Source organism: Nannobrachium achirus (assembly GCF_963921795.1).
Source record: "Nannobrachium achirus genome assembly, chromosome: 23".
NCBI classification, from domain to species: Eukaryota; Metazoa; Chordata; class Actinopteri; order Myctophiformes; family Myctophidae; genus Nannobrachium; species Nannobrachium achirus.
The window spans coordinates 52,518,638-52,542,409 of NC_137830.1; the positions used below are offsets into that span (position 1 = coordinate 52,518,638).

At 43.2% G+C, this 23,772-nt stretch overlaps 1 protein-coding gene across 1 annotated transcript in view; it reads right to left on the minus strand.

Moving 5' to 3' along the window:
- def6c (DEF6 guanine nucleotide exchange factor c) overlaps positions 1-23,772 on the minus strand; it is a 47,958-nt gene that overhangs the window by 23,892 nt on the left and 294 nt on the right. Inside the window, exons 2-4 of the mRNA XM_080754744.1 lie at positions 14,418-14,558; positions 9,418-9,600; positions 2,522-2,752 (exon numbers count right to left, since the gene is read on the minus strand). Of these exons, the coding sequence (XP_080610870.1) occupies positions 2,522-2,752; positions 9,418-9,600; positions 14,418-14,558 (555 nt within the window). The remainder of the gene's footprint in view (positions 1-2,521; positions 2,753-9,417; positions 9,601-14,417; positions 14,559-23,772) is intronic.

The following is a 23,772-nucleotide window of genomic DNA, read 5'->3' on the forward strand; positions in this document are numbered from 1 at the left end:
TTTAACTCAAAATAATTCCCCTGCGCTCAAGGACATACTTTTAGGGCCTACCTAATAAACTCCTTGATGTCGCATAGTTTTGCTTTTGGAAAATTAGTTTGGTATATGCATCTTTTAGTCCAACTCATAGCGACTGGCAAGACTACACTAGGCTACTGGAGCATTTTAATAGGGATTGGGGAAACAAACGGGGGGAAACAAATCAAAGTGACACCGCTTCTTCTGCTTGTGGTTTCCACCTAGACCGGATCAAACGGACAGGAAAGACTGGTGACGCGAGGTTACTGGTGTACGCTACACCAGACTAGAGGGACACAAACACACATACTGTAGTGGCTCACCCTCTTCATAACGTTGTGGTACATCTCTAGATAGACTCACCTCACCCTCTTCATAACATTGTGGTACATCTCTAGATAGACTCACCTCACCCTCTTCATAACATTGTGGTACATCTCTAGATAGACTCACCTCACCCTCTTCATACCATTGTGGTACATCTCTAGATAGACTCACCTCACCCTCTTCATAACATTGTGGTACATCTCTAGATAGACTCACCTCACCCTCTTCATAACATTGTGGTACATCTCTAGATAGACTCACCTCACCCTCTTCATAACATTGTGGTACATCTCTAGATAGACTCACCCTCTTCAGAACGTTGTGGTACATCTCTAGATAGACTCACCCTCTTCAGAACGTTGTGGTACATCTCTAGATAGACTCACCCTCTTCAGAACGTTGTGGTACATCTCTAGATAGACTCACCTCACCCTCTTCATAACGTTGTGGTACATCTCTAGATAGACTCACCCTCTTCATAACGTTGTGGTACATCTCTAGATAGACTCACCCTCTTCAGAACGTTGTGGTACATCTCTAGATAGACTCACCCTCTTCATAACATTGTGGTACATCTCTAGATAGACTCACCCTCTTCATAACATTGTGGTACATCTCTAGATAGACTCACCTCACCCTCTTCATAACATTGTGGTACATCTCTAGATAGACTCACCTCACCCTCTTCAGAACATTGTGGTACATCTCTAGATAGACTCACCCTCTTCAGAACATTGTGGTACATCTCTAGATAGACTCACCCTCTTCATAACGTTGTGGTACATCTCTAGATAGACTCACCCTCTTCATAACATTGTGGTACATCTCTAGATAGACTCACCCTCTTCAGAACGTTGTGGTACATCTCTAGATAGACTCACCCTCTTCAGAACGTTGTGGTACATCTCTAGATAGACTCACCCTCTTCATAACATTGTGGTACATCTCTAGATAGACTCACCCTCTTCATAACGTTGTGGTACATCTCTAGATAGACTCACCTCACCCTCTTCATAACATTGTGGTACATCTCTAGATAGACTCACCCTCTTCATAACATTGTGGTACATCTCTAGATAGACTCACCTCACCCTCTTCATAACATTGTGGTACATCTCTAGATAGACTCACCTCACCCTCTTCATAACATTGTGGTACATCTCTAGATAGACTCACCCTCTTCATAACATTGTGGTACATCTCTAGATAGACTCACCTCACCCTCTTCATAACATTGTGGTACATCTCTAGATAGACTCACCCTCTTCATAACATTGTGGTACATCTCTAGATAGACTCACCTCACCCTCTTCATAACATTGTGGTACATCTCTAGATAGACTCACCCTCTTCAGAACGTTGTGGTACATCTCTAGATAGACTCACCCTCTTCATAACATTGTGGTACATCTCTAGATAGACTCACCCTCTTCAGAACATTGTGGTACATCTCTAGATAGACTCACCCTCTTCATAACGTTGTGGTACATCTCTAGATAGACTCACCCTCTTCATAACATTGTGGTACATCTCTAGATAGACTCACCCTCTTCAGAACGTTGTGGTACATCTCTAGATAGACTCACCCTCTTCAGAACGTCGTGGTACATCTCTAGATAGACTCACCCTCTTCATAACATTGTGGTACATCTCTAGATAGACTCACCCTCTTCATAACGTTGTGGTACATCTCTAGATAGACTCACCTCACCCTCTTCATAACATTGTGGTACATCTCTAGATAGACTCACCCTCTTCATAACATTGTGGTACATCTCTAGATAGACTCACCTCACCCTCTTCATAACATTGTGGTACATCTCTAGATAGACTCACCTCACCCTCTTCATAACATTGTGGTACATCTCTAGATAGACTCACCCTCTTCATAACATTGTGGTACATCTCTAGATAGACTCACCTCACCCTCTTCATAACATTGTGGTACATCTCTAGATAGACTCACCCTCTTCATAACATTGTGGTACATCTCTAGATAGACTCACCTCACCCTCTTCATAACATTGTGGTACATCTCTAGATAGACTCACCCTCTTCATAACATTGTGGTACATCTCTAGATAGACTCACCCTCTTCAGAACATTGTGGTACATCTCTAGATAGACTCACCTCACCCTCTTCAGAACATTGTGGTACATCTCTAGATAGACTCACCCTCTTCAGAACATTGTGGTACATCTCTAAGAACACCTCGTCCAGACCAAGACTGAAGGACTCTGAGCTCGTCACCCTCAGCAGGCGTCCGGCCTCCATGTGCTCCAGGAAGGCCCAGACCGACAGGCCCTCGTCGCACAGCGACGCGTCCCGGGACAGCAGCTCGTCCAGGGCCGTCCCGTCCCACTCGGCGGTCATCGCCGAGGAGATCTTCTTGAGGAGGTATTCCACCTGCCGTGGACAACATCCACACATTGTGATGACCTGAACTCTGTGGTGTAAAGTAACTAAGTACATTTAGTTACTTAGTTCAGGGTGGCCACGATCTGATGTTTTTTTTGAGGAAAAACATTTTTTTGAGAAAAAAAATCTTTTTGAGAAAAAAAAATTTTGAGAAAAAAAATTTTGAGAAAAAAAAATGTTGAGAAAAAAAAATTTGAGAAAAAAAATATTTTTGAGAAAAAAAAATTTTTTGAGAAAAAAAAAATTTGAGAATAAAAATTTGAGAAAAAAAAATGTTTGAGAAAAAAAAAATTTAGAGAAAAAAAAATGTTTGAGAAAAAAAAATTTGAGAAAAAAAATTAAGAAAAAAAAATTTTTTGAGAAAAAAAAATTGAGAAAAAAAAATTTGAGAAAAAAAATTTTTTTTCTAAAAAAAAAATTTTAGAGAAAAAAAAATTTAAAAAAAAAATGTTTGAGAAAAAAATTTTTTGAAAAAAAAAAATGTTTGAGGAAAAAAAATTGGGAAAAAAAATAAATAATAATAAATAAAACGTATTGGTGATGCGATGACGTGGTATACGGATTGAGGTGAAAGAGAAAAGTGGAAAGTTGTGAGCTAACTATTAGCTATTTGTGTGTGTGTGTGTGTGTGTGTGTGTGTGTGTGTGTGTGTGTGTGTGTTCTGGCTACGCCCCCCTCGGTTGAAATTGGATCCGCCGGTCCCATAGCTGGGAATACGAGCCAATGGACGGCGGTCACCATGGCAACGGGGGGCCAATGATAGAGTTATGGGCGGTTTTTACACTCTACCGACATCTGCTCTACCGACATCTGCTCTGGCTATGAGTTGAAGTGGAGGCGAAATGGGCGTGGAAGTGGGATGCGGCTCTAAGAAAAATGTAATAGTAGATTGAGTATTTCCCATTTCCAATACTTTTACTTCTACTCCACTACATCTGGGATCCAAACATTTTACTTTTACTCCACTACAATTACAGTATTTGAAAAGTTTTGTTACTAGTTACCAATTTTATAACTTGGATGTTTGAAAATAGCCGATCTACAAGCTCACAACGCGTTGCATCGCAACGTGTTGTGAGCTTGTAGATCTGGTATTTTCAAACATTTTGTACTTTTACTTTTAGTACTTTAAGTACATTTTGATGCCAATACTTTTGTACTTTTACCCAAATACATTTTTTATTCTGGACTTTTACTTGTAACAGAGTATTTCTATAATGCAGTATTGATACTTTTACTTAAGTAAAACATTTTATTACTTTTTCCACCACTGCCTGAACGGTTGTTAAAGGTGGCGAAAGTGATATTTTTGAGTATAAAAAGAAAAAGAAAAGAAAAAGTGAAAGCTCTAGGGCCATATTTTGAGTCGCAACAACATCTTACGGATGCATGAATTAAGTAAAGTCATAAGACCTGGTACTTTAGACGCAAACAATAGGGTCCATAGTGTAGTAATTATATATTACTAGAAGCTGGGGCGGCCCAGCGTCTAGTCGGCGACCTGGCCAACTCGGAACAATGTAAATAGGGAATGAATGCCCCGCCCTTTAATGCAAACCCCATTATACCTGTTTTCATAGGACCCGTTTTGACCATCTGTCTGCCTGTGTCCATTTATGCCCATATATGGAGATATCTGTATCTGTCTGTCTGTCTGTCGGCGTCCATTTTATGTCCATGTCCATATATGGAGATCACTGCAGTTATAGTTCTGGGTCCATTTTATGCCCATATATGGAGATATCTGTCTATCTGCGTCCATTTTATGCCCATATATGGAGTATCTGTCTGTGCCTCCAACTGTGTTGCAGACACAGTGCCGGTTCCCCCTTTAATGCAAACCTCATTATACTTGTTGTCATAGGACCCGTTTTGAACATCTGTTTGCCTGTGTCCATTTATGCCCATATATGGAGATATCTGTATCTGTCTGTCTGCGTCCATTTTATGCCCATATATGGAGATCTTTGACCATCTGTTTGCCTCTGTCCATTTATGTCCATATATGGAGATATCTGTATCTGTCTGTCTGCAATCCATTTTATGCCCATATATGGGGGCATTCATTTTATGCCCATATATGGAGAACGCGCGTGCCCGTGGGACGAACGGTTCTCGAGATACGCGGATTACATACATACACACTCACAGAGATTTTTTGTTGACTCATGTGGCGTACGTGATGTCAGAGCCTTTTATGAAGTGATGTCACAATGAGTCAGAGCTTTCGCCGATTTCCTCCGGAACAGCCTGATGTCAACAATCAACCCCGCATAAGGAGATTCCGAACGTTTTGCGCCGGTTCGGGAAAACCGCGCGTCGGGTCGGGTCGAGACCCGGCACTGCACTCCGTGCCGCGTTCATTTTATGCCCATATATGGAGAACGCGCGTGCCCGTGGGACGAACGGTTCTCGAGATACGCGGATTACATACATACATACACACTCACAGAGATTTTTTGTTGACTCATGTGGCGTACGTGATGTCAGAGCCTTTTATGAAGTGATGTCACAATGAGTCAGAGCTTTCGCCGATTTCCTCCGGAACAGCCTGATGTCAACAATCAACCCCGCATAAGGAGATTCCGAACGTTTCGCGCCGGTTCGGGAAAACCGCGCGTCGGGTCGAGACCCGGCACTGCACTCCGTGCCGCGGCGGGGAACGCGCGTGCCGAATCTGAAGCCGGTGGGACGAACGGTTCTCGAGATAGGCGGATTACAGACACACAGACAGACAGAGACTTCTCGCATTTATAGATAGATATCATGTCTTGTCTCCTCATTTTCTCGTTGATTATTGATTGTTCCGATTTCCACCACACCAGTCTCTAGTCTAGGCATTGCTACAGAGACTAGAGTCTAGACCAGGGGTTTTCAAAGTGGGTGACGGGGCACCCTGGGGTGCCGCGACGGCAGTCCAGGGGTGCCGCAAGATAATTTGATAATATTTGGAATTTATTTGGACACTTGAAAAAAATATTTAGTATCATTTTAAAATTACAAAGTTATTTTCAGTCCGTTCTAACCAAAATGGCTGTTATCTCAACGTTTTCCTCGCAACATAATCACTAAAATATCGTCACTGTCGGGCAGAAACCTCGTATCTCCAAGTTTCAAATGTGTACGTCTTTTGGTAAAGCAAAGCCCTGCTTCATCATACAAGACTGTCACACAAAATTAGTGAAAACAGCCGATCTACAAGCACACAACGCCTCGCATCGAGGCGTTGTGCTGTTTTCTGCTGTTTTCACTAGTTTAGTACATTTTATAGATGTTACCAAGGCCAAAAGTGTAAGGACCTGGAATAATTGTATGCTTTAGCTATTGAAAAATAGCAGATATATAAGCTCACAGCACGGCAACCAAGTGTAGCGCTGCGAGCTTGTAGATCTGCTATTTTTGAAAAGTCGTGAAAATGTGTGCAAATCTTTCCGTGACCAAATGCATATCATTTTGGGGGAGCACCACTGACATAGATTTTTTTTTCTCTCCAAAAAACAGATTCAGAAGACATAGAAAACACACATTTTCACGATTTTTCAAAAATAGTCGGTCTACAAGCTCGCAGCACGGCACTTGACGCCAGGCTGTGAGCTTGTATATCTGCTATTTTTCAATAGTTAAAACACAAAATAATGCGTAATAATGCGTTCCCAGTCTAAATGGGTTAAACCCCCTCCCCCTATGAAGAACATTCATGAGGGGCCCGCAGTGAATCCTTGGACCCAGGGCCCAGAATGTGGTGCTACACCCTAGAGTACATCAGGGGTAGGTTGGTCTCCAGAACAGGAAGGAAGTGACTAATGATTCATTTCCTTACTTACCCTTGGCTTTTTTACTTTTCTTTTTTTTTTTTTCTGCAGTGAGAAATCTGAATGGATGTCATGTGACCCTTTCTCCCCCACCAGGATCAGGGGTGTCACACCACATTCTGGGCCCTGGGTCCAAGGATTCACTGTGGGCCCCCCGTGAATGTTCTTCATAGGGGGAGGAGGGGGTTTAACCCATTTAGACTGGGAACGCATGATTACACATTATTTTGTGCTTTATAACTATTGAAAAATAGCAGATATACAAGTTCACAGCGCGGCACCAAGTGCCGCGCTGCGAGCTTGTAGATCTGCTATTTTTGAAAAATCGTGAAAAAGCTTTTTTTGAAAATGTGTGCAAGTCTTTGAATATTTCAAATCCTTCTAAGGTTTTTTTTTTGGAAAAACCTATGTTTCTATGTCAGTGGTGCTCAAACTTGTTCATTGTGTAAAGGACCACCAAAATGATATGTATTCGGCCACGGACCCCCATCTCAAAATATTTAGTTCCAGGGACCACCCAGAAGCAAAATTTGAGTTGCAAATGTTCACTTATAAAAAAAAATACATACATTCAAAGATTTGCACACATTTTCACAACCTCTCAAAAATAGCAGATCTACAAGCTCGCAGCGCGGCACTCGGTGCTGCGCTGTGAGCTTGTAGATCTGCTATTTTTCAATAGCTAAAGTATAAAATAATTAAGGCCCCTCCTCCACCTTGGGCCCTGGTAACTCAGTCCCACTCCCCCCCCCCCCCTTGTGACGCCCCTGTCCTGGATCAAAAGGAGTCACAAACATCCAAAAGAGCCTTTTGAAGCCTTTTGGTGCCTGAACCCAAACCAGCTGAGATCAAAGGCAACCAAGGAGGACCCCCCCCTCCCCCCCCCTCTGTAGTGACTGTTTTACAAGAGCCCCTTTTCGACTGCAGTTTTAGCACCACACCACACCACACCACACCACACCACACTACACTACACTACACTACACTACACTACACCACACCACATAAAAATATCTACATTTTCCATTACAAAAAAGTTCCCCTATCGGTAAGAAACAAATTGAACCTTTTAACTGTGATTATAATACAATATACATTTGTATTACAACTATCCTAATTATAATGCACTGTAATGGATTATAACTGTGATTATAATACATTATAAAGTATTAATGTATTACTATGATCATTAAAATAAACTATAATAGATTATAATAGTGGTTATTATAACACAATAGAATCTATTATCATGTATTACAACTATATCCTGGTGGTCTAAATGAAAAGTCAGTGAGTGATCAGTCATTATGAAGTGTTTGGCCCTGTTTGGCCTAGCTCAGACCTACTCTAGAGTGGATACTCTTTAGTGCCACGTTTAGCACCACTTTCACACCACTCTACCCAGGTCCTTGTAGTGGAAAACCTGTCACAAGTGGGCGGTGTGGTGTGGAGTGGTGTGGAGTTGGGCCAGTGGAAAATGGGCTAAGGCGTCTAAAACAAGTGCCGTTCCGAGCCACCGCTCTTCTTCGGAAATCTTTGGCCCCAACCCCCCCCCCCATCCCCAATGTTGATTTGTGTGGGTTGGGAGTGGGGAGCATTACGTGAAAACAGACGATCTACAAGGTTATTAGATTTGTATTAAATGGTTAAATGTGTGGTAAACATACATGTTCAATTAATTTGTTAAATTGTGATATTATCAATTATAAACATGACACATAACAGAGAGTCTAACATATCCCCAGCGGCCATACAACTGAATGAAACAGAGCAGGGGCGTCAATTGGGTATGGCAGGGGTATGCAGCTCCTCAGTGCCCAGCATTGGTCTGGTCTAACCAATCACGTCCAGAGCCATTTTTTTAACCCACCCCTTGGAAATTAAAATTCTGCACGCGAGTCCAGACTAAGATCCGATACGCAGTGAGGAATTATGTATGAGCAACGCCAGGCTACGACGTTGCTACCCTGGACTGGAATGGAACCTGGGACAACCAGGGGCTCTGGTTCCCCAGGCGGGCTCCCTAACCATTCAGCTATGGAATGGAACCTGGGACAACCAGGGGCTCTGGTTCCCCAGGCAGCTCCCTAACCATTCAGCTATGGAATGGAACCTGGGACAACCAGGGGCTCTGGTTCCCCAGGCGGGCTCTGGTTCCCCAGCTATGGAATGGAACCTGGGACAACCAGGGGCTCTGGTTCCCCAGCTATGGAATGGAACCTGGGACAACCAGGGGCTCTGGTTCCCCAGGCGGGCTCCCTAACCATTCGGCTATGCTGCCCCTTAAAGGTGATACACCATGAAATTTCACTTTTCCAATTTTAAAACCTTTTTTTGGGGTCCCACTAGCACCTTCTATCCTCACAAAGTCCCATTTCTGACCGTTGTGTCTTTCTCTGGTTTTGAGAAGGCGAAGGTTAAAAGTATCCCACGGGTTCTCAAAACAGGCTATCCAGATTTGCTGCCGATTGTGACGTCATCATAAAAATAAAAAAAATATAAAAAAAAATAAAAACTTTTTAAAAAAAAACTTTTTTTTAAAAAAAACTTTTTTTGAAAAAAAAAATTTTTCAAAAAAAAAAAAAAAAAAAAATTCAAAAAAAAACCTTTTTTTTCAAAAATATTTTTTTTGGGGGGGGTGGCGCAGTTCAGGCCAAAGGTGGTACTGCAGCTGAAAATGCTCTGAGAGCCATTCAAAATGAGAGAGGCTCTCTATTCAGGAGTGGTAATTTAGCCTCAAACCTTTTGAAAAACGTTTTTGGGACATAAACAATATGACATAAATACTTTTTAAATGCATGGTGTATCACCTTTAAAACTCATGACTATGGGATAGCTTACCTCCTCTGGCATCATGACCAGGGGATAGCGGTCCTCCGACAGCAGGTTGAAGAGGCAGAAGAGCTTGAAGCAGTCTCTCTTGGAGGACAGCACCCCTGCTGGCTCGCCGCGGTAGTTCTTCTTCATGGTCATCATCCAGCAGAGGTCGTCAAACTTCTCCTTGTCAAACGTACCGTCTTTGACCTGGAAGAACGACAACAACAAAATGTACCGTCTTTGACCTGATGGATGACACCATGTTATTATAGTCTGGTCTTTGACCTGGACGGACGACAACAACACAACGTACCGTCTTTGACCTGGACAGACGACAACAACACAATGTACCGTCTTTGACCTGATGGATGACACCATGTTATTATAGTCTGGTCTTTGACCTGGACGGACGACAACAACACAACGTACCGTCTTTGACCTGGACGGACGACAACAACACAATGTACCGTCTTTGACCTGGACAGACGACAACAACACAATGTACCGTCTTTGACCTGGACGGACGACAACAACACAATGTACCGTCTTTGACCTGACGGACGACAACAACACAATGTACCGTCTTTGACCTGGACGGACGACAACAACACAATGTACCGTCTTTGACCTGACGGACGACAACAACACAATGTACCGTCTTTGACCTGGACAGACGACAACAACACAATGTACCGTCTTTGACCTGGACAGACGACAACAACACAATGTACCGTCTTTGACCTGACGGACGACAACAACACAATGTACCGTCTTTGACCTGGACGGACGACAACAACACAATGTACCGTCTTTGACCTGGACAGACGACAACAACACAATGTACCGTCTTTGACCTGGACAGACGACAACAACACAATGTACCGTCTTTGACCTGGACAGACGACAACAACACAATGTACCGTCTTTGACCTGACGGACGACAACAACACAATGTACCGTCTTTGACCTGGACGGACGACAACAACACAATGTACCGTCTTTGACCTGACGGACGACAACAACACAACGTACCGTCTTTGACCTGGACGGACGACAACAACACAACGTACCGTCTTTGACCTGGACAGACGACAACAACACAATGTACCGTCTTTGACCTGACGGACGACAACAACACAATGTACCGTCTTTGACCTGGACGGACGACAACAACACAATGTACCGTCTTTGACCTGGACGGACGACGACAACAACACAATGTACCGTCTTTGACCTGACGGACGACAACAACACAATGTACCGTCTTTGACCTGGACAGACGACAACAACACAACGTACCGTCTTTGACCTGGACGGACGACAACAACACAACGTACCGTCTTTGACCTGGACAGACGACAACAACACAATGTACCGTCTTTGACCTGACGGACGACAACAACACAATGTACCGTCTTTGACCTGACGGACGACAACAACACAACGTACCGTCTTTGACCTGGACGGACGACAACAACACAACGTACCGTCTTTGACCTGACGGACGACAACAACACAACGTACCGTCTTTGACCTGACGGACGACAACAACACAACGTACCGTCTTTGACCTGACGGACGACAACAACACAACGTACCGTCTTTGACCTGACGGACGACAACAACACAACGTACCGTCTTTGACCTGACGGACGACAACAACACAACGTACCGTCTTTGACCTGACGGACGACAACAACACAATGTACCGTCTTTGACCTGGACGGACGACAACAACACAACGTACCGTCTTTGACCTGACGGACGACAACAACACAATGTACCGTCTTTGACCTGGACGGACGACAACAACACAATGTACCGTCTTTGACCTGACGGACGACAACAACACAATGTACCGTCTTTGACCTGACGGACGACAACAACACAATGTACCGTCTTTGACCTGGACAGACGACAACAACACAATGTACCGTCTTTGACCTGGACGGACGACAACAACACAATGTACCGTCTTTGACCTGACGGACGACAACAACACAATGTACCGTCTTTGACCTGGACGGACGACAACAACACAATGTACCGTCTTTGACCTGACGGACGACAACAACACAATGTACCGTCTTTGACCTGACGGACGACAACAACACAACGTACCGTCTTTGACCTGACGGACGACAACAACACCATAGGACTCGCATGTCATTATAGTCTGGTTGCCAAAAGGCTTAAAGTTATACTATGTAACTTTTTTTATAAAACATATCTTAAAATTGTCCTAACTATTAAATCGCTAAAGTTTTAGAACCCCCACTCTGTTAATTTCAGCTCCCAAAGCCTTTTCTTTATATGTGTTCTACTGAGCCCTGGTGGCCGTGACCGGGGCTGTTTTTCCCGGCAAAATTACGTCATTATGCATCATTCTGTACACGTGTCTCCCTACCGGCCAATCAAAGCCCAGATCTGAGCTCTTCAGGAAGTACACTGCAGTGTTTACACTGGGCTAGGAGTCTAGCATGTAACTCCCCAACCGAGGCTCGTAGAGGGACACGAAAGACCTCTATGGATAGGTCTCGGCGAGGCGAGGCGGACGCGGTGGTCTGAATGCCCGGTCTGCGGCGAAAAACGGCCGAAAAAAGCAGACGCGACCGCGGTTTGCTCTACTGCTACTGACCACTAGTTGAGCAACTTACACAGTATAGCTTTAAGTATGACATTTGGTACAGCATATCGTTTTCTTTATTGGCCTAAAATATTGTCTATAATATACATACAATCATGAATCCACCTTTGAGCAATTTCTTTTATAGGGGGTAAAAGTGTGGGGCCCATTCACTTACACTATATTATAAAGGAAAGAAATACCCCCCCAAAAAATCTGCTTTAAGTAGCATGTGAGGGGTCAAACTAAGGGTTTTTACTTTAATGATTCGGAATACATTGCAAGCATTCGTTTTGCATGAAAAACATTGCTTGGGCTAAAAACAGCCCCACAAAACTATGGTTTTAGTGATGAGTCATTGAACTGGGACCCACCCACCCTGACGAGCACTAAGAGTTGAGGCATAACATTTTGTATCACACGGTTCTATTGTGAAAATAGCCGATGCTCACAACGCCGTTGTGAGCATGTAGATCATCTGCTATTTTCACAATTTCTGCCTCAATTTCTGCCCATATTTGACAATTTGACCAATATTTAATTTGTCATTTCAGAGGTATTAAAAGGTCCTTAATTGTCACTTTAGAAAAAACATTCCCCCAAAAAGCTAAGAATTCCATGAAAAAAATAAAAGAAACAAGCTATGATTAATTAGTAAGTACATTTCATTAATAAATAAAAGACTAATCTCAGAAATCCAAAAAAAATAAAAAAAATAAAAATAAAAGTAATGTTTGGGTCCCAGGGCAAACGTCTGATTTCTCTTTAAGGGTGTTATTGAGGTAAAAGGTTTGGGAACCGCTGCTCTCACCCTTACCAAAGATTGAAAGATTATTGTCTTGGCTCTTAGTCAGCAGCGTGCGTGCACACACACACACACACACACACACACACACACACACACACACACACACACACACACACACATTCCTGCCTGGAGGCAGTCACTTCAAGCAGACCACCACGCCCACAAACCTCTGAGGGGCGGCATGGCTCAGGGGTAGAGAAACCGTTATTAGAGCATGAAGGGTTCCCGAAGGGTTCCCAGTTCGAATCCGGGCTCCCCCAGAGTTAATGTGGAAGAGTCCTTGGGCAAGACTCTGAACCCCTAGTTGCTCCCGGTGAGCAGGTTGGTGCCTTGCATGGTTTCCTCCGCCACCGGTGTATGAATGAATGGGTGAATGTAATGCACAATCTATGTGAAGCGCTTTGGATAAAAGCGCTATATAAATGCACCATTTACCATTCTGACCAAGCTGCAATCCGGGACTTGTTTTAATGAACTAAATCAGGGGTCTTGAACAGGGGGTCCGGGACACCTAGGGGGTCCCCAGAGTTACTACAGGGGGGCCGCCAAATCTTTGTGATAGGATAATTATTTTAAATGAAACTAATAAATAAATAAAAACTTGAACCCTCACATCCCTATTCTAAGGAGAACTTTAGCAAAAAAATAGCAGATCTACAAGCTCTCAACGCCTCGAGCTTGTAGATAAATGTCACTTATTTCTTATAAATGGCCTGGCCCCCACTTACATACGGGATATGCTGCCCCCTCGTGAATCAGGGCGCATTCTTAGGTCTTGGGACAAGGGCCTTTTAAAAGGCCTAAATACTAACCTGGTAACCCGGGGCGATCGCGTGTTCGCCGCTCGGGCACCCAGGATGTGGAATGCACTGCCGGTGGAATTACGGTTAGCACCGTCCCTGCCTCGGTTCAAGTCAATTCTGAAAACATACCTTTACACCAAATGTTGCTCATAACTGTGTTGTAAGTGCCAAATCATTAAAACCTGCTCATGAATTGGTGTGACCATGGGGTGGCGTTGTACAATATAAAAGGGTCAAGTTCACGGGCACCTTTGGGAGGTTTTGACCCGGAAGGGCAACGGTTTTTGACCGCAAGTTACATGCTGTGTTTTAAGTCGCTGTGGCGCGAATTGTTTGTTTAAATGTTTGATTCATTAATTCACTGGAGTTGCTTGTGGAACCCTAATGATTTCTGCACGGTGGAGTAATAAATGTACCCTATGTTGCATGAAGACGCTGCCTGCATCGTTTCTTTTAAACATTGATACACACAGCGAAGTTGAACAACCAGTACTGTATTCTATCAACCAGACCAACGGCGCGTCAGGCAGGTCCAGCTACGGGTCAACTCCTCGCTAGCTCAGTATGAGGCCCAGCTTGTGAAAGTACACTCTTGTATATTGGTATTTGTGTATCATAAGTGTTTCATGCTTTGTTTAGTTTTTTGCTGTATGTTGTTGTTTTTAACAATGTTCTGTGAAGCACTTTGTAACTTTGTTTGGAAAAGTGCTATACAAATAAAATTCATTATCTTTATAATTACCTTATCCAGTATGTACTTGTTGAGGTAAGGACAAGGTGACAGTACCTTATCTAGTATGTACTTGTTGAGGTAAGGCATGTAGCCGTGGTTGGACACGGGTCCGTCGTCGTCATCCTGGAAGTGCTCCTCCAACGCCACGGGGTCATGGGGGATGTTCAACACCGTGTAGAGGTTGTGAGACAGCACCTGTTGCAACCACATGAACGGTAAAACGATGGGTTTACTGTATATGGTGCAGTGGTTCTCAACCTCAAAAAGTGGGGTCCCCAAATTATTTTGTGGGGTCCCCAGATGATTAGCTTAATGTCATGTATAGCTACATGGTATCTGCACATTTCTAAAGTGACAATTTAAGGACTTTCAAGACCAAACTGGTCAAACGGTCACATGTGAAGTAAGCAAAATGAGAACATTGTGAAAATAGCAGATCTACATGCTCATAACGCCTCACAGTGCGAGGCGTTGTGAGCATGTAAATCCGCTATTTTCACAATATTTATCTGTGGAACCGAGTCACATTAAATGTAATACCTACCAGTAAGACTCCCTAATCGGGAGATAAGCGACCGTTGGTCGCTTATCTCCTGTCACACTGCAGACATCAGTATGACATCACACCGTACACAAATGACCCTTATATAAGACCGGCATTATCTACCGACAGATTAGTAACAAGATGTCAAAATCGTTGAAGGTTGAATCTCCAGATATGGAGATAACCAACACATCACTCCATATATGGAGATAACCGACGAATCTCACTAAGTCTGACCTCACAAGCCCCATATTTGGACACGAACAACATATAACTCCATATATAGAGACATAGCTGCTGACATCAGTATGACATCACACTGCTGACATCAGTATGACATCACACCGTACACAAATTACCCTTATATAAGACCGGCATTATCTACCGACAGATTAGATGCAAGCAGGATCTCGACTCTGACACAACTCATCGGCTCATAAGCTGGTTCTCCCTCCATATATGGAGATAACCGACGAATCTCACTAAGTCTGACCTCACAAGCCCCATATTTGGACACGAACAACATATAACTCCATATATAAAGACATAGCTGCTGACATCAGTATGACATCACACTGCTGACATCAGTATGACATCACACCGTACACAAATGACCCTGACGGCACACACCAAGCAGTGTGATGTCATACTGATGCGGAGATATGAGCAGGGCAAAGGTGTGACGTGTGACCGACGGACGGACGGACGGACGGCCGGTGGAGGTTTTGATACCAGTAAGACTCCCTAATTGGGAGATAAGCGACCGTTGGTCGCTTATCTCCACAAATAGGCCAAAAGTTTGTTTTACCAATTATCAAGACATACGGGCAGTTGACAGTTTGCCATGGTTACTCATTGAAGTTGAATCTCCATATATGGAGATAACCTACGCATCACACTAAGTCTGACCTCACCAGCCCATATTTGGGCATGAGCAACTTATGTCTCCATATATGGAGATATGATGACATCACACAGTCCTCAGCCGATGATGTGGCGTGATGTCATACAATACACAAACGAGCCCTACAGTATAAAGGGGCAATTCTTGCCAGGAAAGAAGCATTTCTTCGACTCAGACCTTATCGCCAGGGTTGGCTTATAGCAGCTGTCGGTAGGACCATATATGGATTCTGTTAGTGTGGATCTCCTAACAGGGCATCATCTGGGATACAATCCCTTTTATGCCCATATATGGAGATCCCTAACAGAATCCCTTTCATGCCCATATATGGAGATCCCTAACAGAATCCCTTTTATGCCCATATATGGAGATCCCTAACAGCATCCCTTTTATGCCCATATATGGAGATCACTAACAGCTAACAGAATCCCTTTTATGCCCATATATGGAGATCCCTAACAGAATCCCTTATATGCCCATATATGGAGATCCCTAACAGAATCCCTTTTATGCCCATATATGGAGATCCCTAACAGAATCCCTTTTATGCCCATATATGGAGATCCCTAACAGAATCCCTTTTATGCCCATATATGGAGATCCCTAACAGAATCCCTTGTATGCCCATATATGGAGATCCCTAACAGAATCCCTTTTATGCCCATATATGGAGATCCCTAACAGAATCCCTTTTATGCCCATATATTATGGAGAAATCCCTGCTCTGAGTATCTGACATCAGTGTGATGTCACCTGTTTATGCCCATATATGGAGATCCCTGCTCTGCGTATCTGGTTGCTATGGTAAACAGTTGGTTGCTAGGGTAAAAAAACATGGTTGCTATGGTAAACAGTTGGTTGCTAGGGTAAACAGTTGGTTGCTAGGGTAAAACCATGGTTGCTAAGGTGGTTGCTAACGTACACTAACAGACCAGCAACAACAGACTGTTGCCACAGCAACGTACACAAAGGTTTGTGTACACATGTGGTGTGATGTCATACTGATGCGGAGATATGAGCAGGGCAAAGGTGTGACGTGTGACGTGTGACCGAAGGAAGGAAGGCCGGTGGAGGTTTTCATAGTAAACTGCTCCCTGACGGTCGCAACTAAACTGCGACAATTCCAAGTGCTTGTCAGGGTGGGGGTCTCCAGTTCATATATGTTTATTTTGGGGTTCACGGCCTAAAACATTTTGAGAACCCCTGATATAGTGCTTTTATCCAAGGCACTCTACAGAGATTGTGCATTACATTCACCCATTCACGCACACATTCATACACCGATGGCGGAGGAAACCATGCATGGCACCAACCTGCTCACCGGGAGCAATGTGGGGTTCAGAGTCTTGCTCAAGGACTCTTCGACACGTTTTTTTCGTTGCGTTTTGGAAATCCAAAATCCTCGAAAGCATTTTTCAGGCCAAGGAGAGAGAGAGAAGAGAGAGAGAGCAAGGGACCCAGTGGCGACAGTTGCGAAAATCTGAAAAAATCAACCCTGCTCCGAAAATAAATACGAAACGGGCGGCAGTGTGCAAACGTGATTGACATAACGTGAGGTTGATTCTTTTATTTACTCGCTCCGAAATTCATTCCGATATTCGGCCTGAAAATGCAGCAGTGCACATAGGGCTGTCACAATTATTACATAATCGTCTAATCGTGATTATTTGACATAATCGTGATTATTTTTCATAATCGTCATAATCGTTTTCATGTCAAAAATAGTGGAAATAGCCGATCTACAAGTTCACAACGCGTCGCGATGCAACGCGTTGTGAGCTTGTAGATCGGCTATTTCCACTATCAATGTTTTTTTTAAGTAAAGGTTGTCAAATATGTCAGTAATTTCTTTGTATATTTAGGTTATGTGTCATATCTGCCATGTGCAACTTCAAAGCCTAAAAGCCAAACAGAAATGTAATTGTCAACGACAGAAACACAATTAAATCGTTAATCGCAATTATTTGAGAGAAAATTAATCGTCATGTAGAATGTCATAATCGTGACAGCCCTAAGTGTGCAACGACCTTAACTCTGGGGAGCCCGGGATCGAACTGGGAACCCTTCCGTGTTCTAAGACGGCAACTCTACCCCTGAGCCACTGCCCCCCCCCGCCGCCACATACAAACACATGTACAGGTTCGATTATTACATTCTGACAAATGTTAGAATAATGCAGTTTACAAACTAGTAACTAGTAACAGTATCAGACGACTCACTACTGAGAGCTCCAAGAGGCTCCAGTGCAATCCTGACGTTGCCCACCTGCTCTGCTGTGCTACGCAACCTTATGTATAGAGTTATATGTAGGGCATCTGAGTCAGTGAATTACATCAGGTGTTTTCAAAGTGGGTGACGGGGCACCCTTGGGTGCTGTGATCAGTGATACCAGTCCAGGGGTAGCCTGACACTTCAGTCCGCACATCACCACCCCCTGCTGGTGGGTGGTGTGTAGTGTGGACTGAAGCTGCACATATTTTATTTTATTTCCTGCGCGCCTGAAGAGCGGGCGCTTTGAATGGGCCAATCAGGGTTGTATGCTTGGGGCACGTGGTAGGCTGCTCCGGTCCCAGCCCCCTCCAAACAGAGCTCTTGAGCTCACGTGAGACTCGCTCGTGGACTCTGATTGGTGTCCTCTGCCCACGTGAGAGTCTAGTGGACTCTGATTGGTCCGTGAAAACTGTCACGGCAGAGTCAGACTCGACTCGTATTATTTTAATAAACGATGCAATAGTGCCGTTTCATCACGTTTTAATACCATTTTTCACTAACGTAAACATGCAGACATATAATATGTTATGAGAAAGAACGTATTTTTGCAATGTCACGCCACGTCGCCGTTGCGTGTGTGTGTGTGTATGTGTGTGTGTGTGTGTGTGTGTGTGTGTGTGACGTCAATAGGCTTCAGCCCCCCCCCCCCCCCCGCCGAAATAGAATGTCTGCCCTCAATTTCAGACTCTCTCCCCCCACGTAGTGTGGTGTGAGATGTCTGGCGCTCGCAGTCAGGCAAGTCCAGGGGTGCCGCGAGATCATTTGATGATATTTGGAATTCATCAATATCACTACATCAATATCACTTCACTATGCTTAGTGAAACAGACCAGATTTGCACTGTACTTGATGAGTTCTTTTTCCATCTATGACAACTCTCTTCACCAAAAAAAGCAGATCTACAAGCTCACAACGCGTCACGTTGTGACGCGTTGTGAGCTTGTAGATCTGCTATTTTTGGTGAACCTTCCCCCCAGAATAGGCATGCTGGAGTTCAAGTGGTTAAACGTCAAGTATAAAGTTATTTTCACTCAGTTCTGATGGAAAAGGATATTTCTCCAATAGGATGTAAGATGTAAAAAAAAAAAAATCACACCCGTGTGAACTGAGCGTTGGTCGTGGAGGCTGCGCAACAGCAAAACAAATACTGTATATATATCCATCATCCATCCATCCATCCATGTGTGTGTGTGTGTGTGTGTGAACAACAGCGCCCCTCCCTTAACATGTGTGGTCAGTCTGGTCACAAAAGGTACTGCCAGGCTACATACAGACACGGACACACACACACACGCATACACACACGGCCACGTATAGGAGCGTTGTGACCAACGCTCAATAACAGTGTAACTCAGGGGTGTCCTGAGTCAAAAAGGTTTGAAAACCCCTGAATGACATCATTGCTGTCATAACTAACCCTATCCCTCTTGTCTACTCTGTGGAACCACTGGTGCACCTGTCTGTATGTTCAAAACTGAACAAGGTGGAAGTCTTTTTATTCTATTTCCTTTTCAGTTTATTTTTTATTACCTATATTGTTTTTTTTTTTTTTTTTTTTTAATTGTGATATGTCCATGAATTAAATACAGAGGGCTTTCAACGTGAAAAAAAAGACCGTAAAAGGTCTTATTTGGGATGTTCCTTTTAGGCAGGGTGTTTAACTGTACTTGTACTGGACTACATTTATATTGTATTGACTATACTTGTACTGTTCTCCAATTTTGTTGTCTAATAAAATAATCAATCAATCAATCAATGGATCTCCCTTGGGTCTGAAATAAAGATTAAATTACTGTAGATTAGAGTGGGTTTACCAGGTATTCTACACAGCTCTCTCTGCATTCTATGTATGAATGTATGTGTTTATTTACCTTGCTTATTGTAAGTCATTTAGTATGTACATTTAGGTAATTGTTTTAGGGTATTATTACTATTATATAACTTTTTGTAACACGTATCATTTTATAATATTTGGATATTTATTATGGTATGAAGGGGGCCGGACAACATTTGCTTCTCCCTGTCCCTTTTTGAACACAATTGTTGTTTTCAAAATTGTGATGGTGATTATTTTTCTGTACTGTTTTATTTGTTCAAGAAGAATAAAGATCAAATCAAATCAAAAATATCAAAGTCGCTCTGGATAAGAGCATCTGCTAAATACCTTAACTGTTGAAACATGAACCAATTTGATAGCTTAGTTTTTCTTACACTGACAGAATATAGGCGGGTTAATAAATGCTCTGCCATGCCAACCAGAGTTCACTACGACCCAGAAGTTCTCAAAACACTTCTTCATATCAGTTCTTTGTTGACACATTGAGAGAAACACACGTCTGGCTTTGCACAGAGTTTCACAGACCTTGAGACGGACCTAGACCCAAGACACAGAACATTTAAATAGCATAGGATGTCATAACTAAATTCTCCATAACTATTGTATATATATTGATTAGATCCCATACCTATCACTATTACTGTTACATTACTATTAAAAAGATCCTTTGTCCATCAGTCGATTTTAAGGCTTAATCAGGAGTTTGGCCAGAGGTAGGCTAGGCTTGTCTGTATTATCCTTATGTATGTAATCCTGTCTCGTTCATTTGTTGTTTACTAGTCCTTACCCGTTCAAAGATATGAGCTCCGAAATGATGTGCAGTGTGTGGGTTATGGGGTGTGCACTGTGCACACAGTATATGAGGGATGGAAAGTAACTTTAACTGGTGCTTGCATGATAATATGTAGGAGCATCAATGTAAGAAATACCCGTTTCGTTTAATGGCTATAGAGATACTGTGTACCGATCTGCATGATTTTTGGACAACATCTCTAACAGGAAGAGGGCCCCACACACACACACACACACACACACACACACACACACACACACACACACACACACACACACACACACAGCTGGTTAAACATTTTGCCTCATGCTAGATGCAGAATAGATATGCCTCATGCTAGATGCAGAATAGATATAGATACACATACCACACATACCATAAAATCACACCTGTGTGAACTGAGCGGTGGTTCTCACCCCCCCCCCCCCCCCCCCCCCCGTGTGTGTGTGTGTGTGTGTGTGTGTGTGTGTGTGTGTGTGTGTGTGTGTGTGTGTGTGTGTGTGTGTGTGGCCTGGACAACAGCGCCCCTCCCTTAACATGTGTGGTCAGAAAAGGTACTACACAGGCTTGAGGCTACATACAGACCCACCCACATACAAACAAACTAACATACCTACACACACGGTCACGCTATGGAGACGGTGTGACCACCGCTCAAAAATGCTAATATACAGCATATGATTTGTGAAAGTGACAAACGGGCTTCACAGTTATGTCAGGTGTGTTCATATGCTAATGGTGATGGCGATTTCCAGATCAATTGCTCCATTCACCGAGGAGAAACGCTGTGACAGACACTCACTCACTCACTCACTCACTCAGATAGACATTCGGAAAATTATATGTTTGATGTCAAATGTTTGTATATATGTTTTTGCATACATGGCTGCTGTGTCGCAAGACAAATTACAGTGTGAACTGACAATAAAGTACTTTATCATATCATATCATATCATATCATATCATATCATACTGTCAGTACAAACACACAGTTCTGACTAGGAGACAGGATATGTCACTACAGTTAACACTGTGGTTATGAGCATCTGTCATGGTGAACACAAGAAGTAGTAATTACTGGGTTTCTACAGGCGTTATGCCTTAGCCTCAGAAACCCAGACATTTTAGGATGCCTTGACAAACTTTACATTATCGTTCAGCTTCGGCTTTACTGAATAAAACAAACATGTTGCTTGTTTGTCCTCCTGAATGCATGGACTGTTGTCGCCTGTCACTCACTACAGCCTCATATGCTAATAGAATTCAGCTTTTATCTTGTTTTTCATCCTGTTTCCAGAATGGCAGCTGCCACTGATGAAGCCTTGACAAAGTATTTTACAATGCTTTTAGTCAGTGCAGTGCATGTCCACAGAGCTTCCTCCTTTATTTAGCTTATTATTATTTATTAATGTCTGAATTCATTATTATTATTATTAAAGTCTATGGTGTTATGTTGGGTCACAAGCATGGATTGGTAATTCTGAAAAGAGCAGCCTACAACCTACTAGCCTGCCTTTCTCTCTCACTCACACGCACGCACGCACGCACGCACACACACACACACACACACACACACACACACACACACACACTCTCACACACACACACACACACACACACACACACACACACACACACACACACACACACACACACACACACACAGCTCAGCTCAGCCAGTGGCGTCAGTTCAGAAAGAGCTAAGGTATGGCAACATGACTGGTGTCTTGCACGCACACCTTCGCGTGCGTGCAAGACACCAGTCATGTTGCCATACCTTAGCAACAGGCATGATACATTTATTTTAAGAAGTACTATTTTACCCCCGTTTCTACGGTTTCTTGGGCTGGATGTGGCAGCCTGGAACGGTTGCTCAAGTGCAGCTAAACTTGGCATGTTAGTAAACGTGCCACAATTAACAATAATGCATTGCACCTGTGCAGCTGACCTGCGGAACCTGGGAATATACCATTCTGTCAAGATGGGGAGAATACAAGTGTGGAGAATGTAATGTTGTGTAAACACAACAACATAAAGTTAGGTGTGTAGAGGGGTTATAGCCTATGCACATTTCTAAAGTGTCAATTTGAGGACTTTTTAATACCTCTAAAATGACTAGTTAAACGTTGGCCAAATATAGAGGCAGAAATTGTGAAAATAGCAGATCTACATGCTCACAACGCGAGAACGAGAATACAAGTGTGGAGAATGTAATTATAATACCTTGTTAAAGTGACCATTTTGTTACATTTTGTAGTTTGTAGTTATTTTACTGTAATTTAACAACATAATAACCAGCACAGATATACTTTTATTTCCCCCCCTGGACCCAGGGTATGGCAGCTGCATACCCCTGGCAGCTGCATACCCCTGCCATACCCAATTGACGCCCCTGAGCTCAGCTGATGTTTCAGCCTGTCTGGACAACAGTCTGCTATTTCCCTGGATTCTTCACGTCCCCAGGGACAGACAGGGACAAGTCTGAACAGGACGACAAGCACCGCGGCACACAGAGATATGACACATAAACACTTACTGTTAGGTGGGTTATGATGGGTACAGTATAATGGATATGAGTACAATAAAACCCTCTTTTCAGCTTGGTGACAGGCGTCAACTAGTGATATGACTGTTACTGTAGCCTACAAAATAAAGTGGAAAGTCGTGGACTTTGACCTGTGCTTGCATAAGGAGTTTAACTGAGGGAATGTTTATGTAGGCTGGCTACTCCCATTGTCCCATTTAAACTTTGTGTGGTGTTATGTCCTTTCAAAATAGCTTTTTCTTTTTTCTGACCGCAACAGAAGAACGCTATAATAGGCATAACCTAGCCTAATTGTGCGGACAAGTTTTCTAGATAACAAAGACATTTATTACAGCCTACAATATACGCTATTTAGACGGTTCAAGCTCTATTTAACATAGCTTAATGTTCGCAATACGACGGGGTGTCGCTTGCCGAAAATAACGACGGAGTTTATAAATTAAACCGCTTTATCTTCGTCGTAAGAAGATGGTGTCGCACGGCCGGCTACACGCTGTTTTTTCGGAACCACAGCC